Source organism: Buceros rhinoceros, unplaced genomic scaffold (assembly GCF_000710305.1).
Source record: "Buceros rhinoceros silvestris isolate BGI_N320 unplaced genomic scaffold, ASM71030v1 scaffold24598, whole genome shotgun sequence".
NCBI classification, from domain to species: Eukaryota; Metazoa; Chordata; class Aves; order Bucerotiformes; family Bucerotidae; genus Buceros; species Buceros rhinoceros.
Window position 1 is genome coordinate 14,726 of NW_010426663.1, and position 3,396 is coordinate 18,121.

Consider the following 3,396-nt stretch of genomic DNA (forward strand, 5'->3'; position numbering starts at 1 on the left):
TCAGCAGGGAGGGAGGACGCTCCTCTGTGGGCTTGAGGAGTCCAGAGTGATACAGCAGCTTTGCACATGAATCACAGCCCTCCTCCTAGTTGAAGGAGCCTTCATTTCTTTTTCATTTCTGCCATAAACTTGATCTGAGGTAGAGCAAGTTACACTCTTCCATGAGACAGGAATAATACCAACTCGTTTTTTTTTCATTTGGATTGTAAACTGTTTAGTGCTTCCTGATGTTGTTTATACTCGGGGCTCCTGGTCTCAGCTGAGGTTTCTTGCTGCTCTTGTGATGCAAAGATCATAGAGCAGGAGTTGTTTTAGAAGACTGGAAGGAGTTCTCTGTGCTTAGGGCAGGGAGGTTGGTTGGGCTTGTTGCAAAGAGTGAAGCTGAGTTGGGCAAGGAGGAGAGAACAGTTAGGAGAAGGTGTTGCAAACACTGAGGAGGAGGATAATTGTCTCTACTACAGGGGAAGCAATTTGCTGTTTTGTTTTTTTAAACTTCTCCTTGATTACTGCGGTTAATCTGAGCGCGCTCTTTATGTTTGGACAGGAGCGCGTTCAAAAGACATTTCCTCATCCCATAGACAAGTGGGCGATTGCTGATGCGCAGTCTGCTATCGAGAAACGGAAACGAAGAAACCCACTCCTGCTGCCTGTGGACAAAATACATCCTTTGTTGAAGGTACTCAAACCAACAGCCCGCTGCCTGCTGCTCTGCCCACCGCACCCCCAGCTGCAGCACTGTCCCCCAGCATAACCTGTCAAGGATTGCTTTAATTGGCCTGGAATTAGGGACTCTTATTGGCTGCAAGTGTAAAGAGTCTCCGCAGAACAGGACGAATATATCGTCGTGTGTAATAAAAGGAGATCCCTAAATTCACTGCGTTCTGGACATCAGCATGTTAATCTATTCCTCCGCTTCGCAATATGACTAGTTAGTTCTTAATATAAATAACCCCCAAACAAACTCAAATGCCTCACTGACATCAGCAGCTCTGTTCTGGTACCTTTATTTGTTTCAAAATGCTGCAGAAGCCAAAAGAGAAGGCGAACAAGCAAATCCCATTCCTTCAATATTGTCAACTGAGATGTGTATCAGTGTCCTTTCAGCTGCTGCCGAGTGTCACCGGTGCCTTGGTTTTCAAAAGGGTAGAGCTGCAAAGGTGTAACCAAAGCCCAAACACAGAGCTAACTCTTGGTGGGTTTTGAGTAGGAGAGTGGCCATCTCGGTTCTTGGATGTCGTGTTGCTCATAACAGGCTCAGAGCTCCTGGCTCACACTCAGGGTTTGGTGTCACACAGTGGCCATGTACCCGTACTGTGCCCTGTAGAGTCTGGGGCTTTTTAATGGTACAAAGTATTCTGGTTTTAAAACCGGATTTTTGGACGTCTGGTTTAGAGGTGTGTGGACATAGGTACAGAATCTGATTTTTATGATAAGAACAAGCGTTCCTTATTCAATGCATGTATTTACCTGTACTTATTCCTGACAGTCCTGCCACAAATGGGAGGCCATGTGGTATGTGCTCTGCAGAACGTGGAGCGTGTAGCACAAGAATGTGCAACGTTCATCCTATTTTTTTTTCCTGTTCAGACTTTAGTCGAGTTATTTTATGTAATGCAGGGCTGCAGATAACTTAGTTGTTCGGGCCAATGTAAAGGATGGACTAAGATGGATCGTAGCATGGAACAGGTTGAGCATATAGTCTGTAGTTTCATGAAGGACAACTTTTTCCATCAAGAAGAATTCAAAATGAAGCATGCTCCTTTCTGAGGAGTCCAGGTTAGGGCCAGCCCTGCAATCAGCATAGACCTAGGCTAAGATTTAAGTACAAGAGTGGGTCCAGCATAGTCCCCTCCTTGAAGGATCCCTCCCAGTAGGACTGTCATTTGTAGAGGAAGGAGTACTGCAAGTTCTGTAGCTTCTCATCTGTCAGTCTACGGCAAAATAGCACAAGGAAGTATTTGCGAGCAGGTCCTTTGAGGTGGCTGCTCAAACTGCCATCTGATGTCCTTTGCCCTGGCTATTACATCGCTGTAAATTATCAACACAGACAAGATCGATTCCTGTAGGGAACTCGGTGCGTTAATTGTCGTTCCAAGTGAATTCCAGGAATAAATAGCTTTTCTTTCCTCCTGGTTTCGTTTGCAGGAGGTCCTAGGTTACAAGGTGGATTACCATGTCTCCCTGTATATCGTGGCCGTGTTAGAATACATCTCAGCTGACATTTTAAAGCTGGCTGGAAACTATGTTTTCAACATACGACACTTTGAGATCTCCCAGCAGGACATTAAAGTATCCATGTGTGCTGATAAGGTAAGGAGTTGGGATTAAAACAGCAGATGCTAGAGATGATACAATTTTTTAGAGACCGGTCTTAATCAAATGCAGAAACTTCTCTCCTTACTCATGCCTGACCTGTCACAGTGAAGACTTAAGTTTAAGTTAAGCCTGTTAAGTTTTGGAACAGTGGGAGTGCTTACAAAACAATGTAAGGCCAGAAAATGATGTGGTGCTTTATATCTCAGCGGTGTTACTGTCCCCTGATGTCACTTTGTCATGACAGCTCTTTGCCTTCTGTGTTACGCAGAAAAGACATTTAGTTTTCATCCTTATAAAAATGAGAAACATTTTTTGTTCAATTTTGTCTGTATCAGGAGGGTTTTGTCAAAGGCTTATGCAAGATGCCTTGTTTTCAGAGTTGGTCCTGCGTGAATCGTAACTTGTTTTCTAGGTCGTACTAACTTGTAAAGGGGAAACTGGCTTTGGCAACTGATCCAGCCTCCTGCTGCCAAAGCTTAAATATTACTCCCTTGTGAAAGTGATCACAGAAAGTATTGTATTAAAAACTCAAAGGATTTCTCTGAACACGTTGGAATAGCTGAGCTTGAGCCAAGTGTAAAAATCGGGCTTGCTAGTAATACTCTTCCTTTCTCTGCTAGGTTTTGATGGATATGTTTGATCAGGATGACATCGGCTTGGTCTCTCTCTGTGAAGATGAGCCCTCTTCCTCTGGGGAACTCAACTACTATGACCTAGTGAGAAACGAAATTGTGGAAGAAAGGCAGTACCTGCGGGAGCTGAATCTGATCATAAAAGTGTTTCGGGAAGCTTTCCTATCCAACAGAAAATTGTTCACACCTAATGTAAGTCCTTTAATAGGCAATCGATTGTAATGCTAGTTGCTCCATTAGCAGCCATAACACATCAATTTTACATTAACTGTGTGGGAGGTAAAATTAAATGTGATTTATCGTGTGTCAGTGCATAATGAGAGTGTCTCTCTGTGAAATAAACGGGAGGAATTGCCATTAATCTTATGACGAGTGCTGCCCTCAGAGTGAGGCTTAATGGACCCGATGCCCCGTCGGATGCCAGCGGTAGCTGAACTCCTTTGGTCGT

At 44.1% G+C, this 3,396-nt stretch overlaps 1 protein-coding gene across 1 annotated transcript in view; it reads left to right on the forward strand.

Moving 5' to 3' along the window:
- The window catches only part of SOS2 (son of sevenless homolog 2 (Drosophila)), a gene marked incomplete at its 5' end in the record, with an annotated part of 34,509 nt that overhangs the window by 2,517 nt on the left and 28,596 nt on the right, over window positions 1-3,396 (forward strand). Inside the window, 3 exons of the mRNA XM_010141610.1 lie at window positions 545-676; window positions 2,146-2,310; window positions 2,937-3,140. Of these exons, the coding sequence (XP_010139912.1) occupies window positions 545-676; window positions 2,146-2,310; window positions 2,937-3,140 (501 nt within the window). The remainder of the gene's footprint in view (window positions 1-544; window positions 677-2,145; window positions 2,311-2,936; window positions 3,141-3,396) is intronic.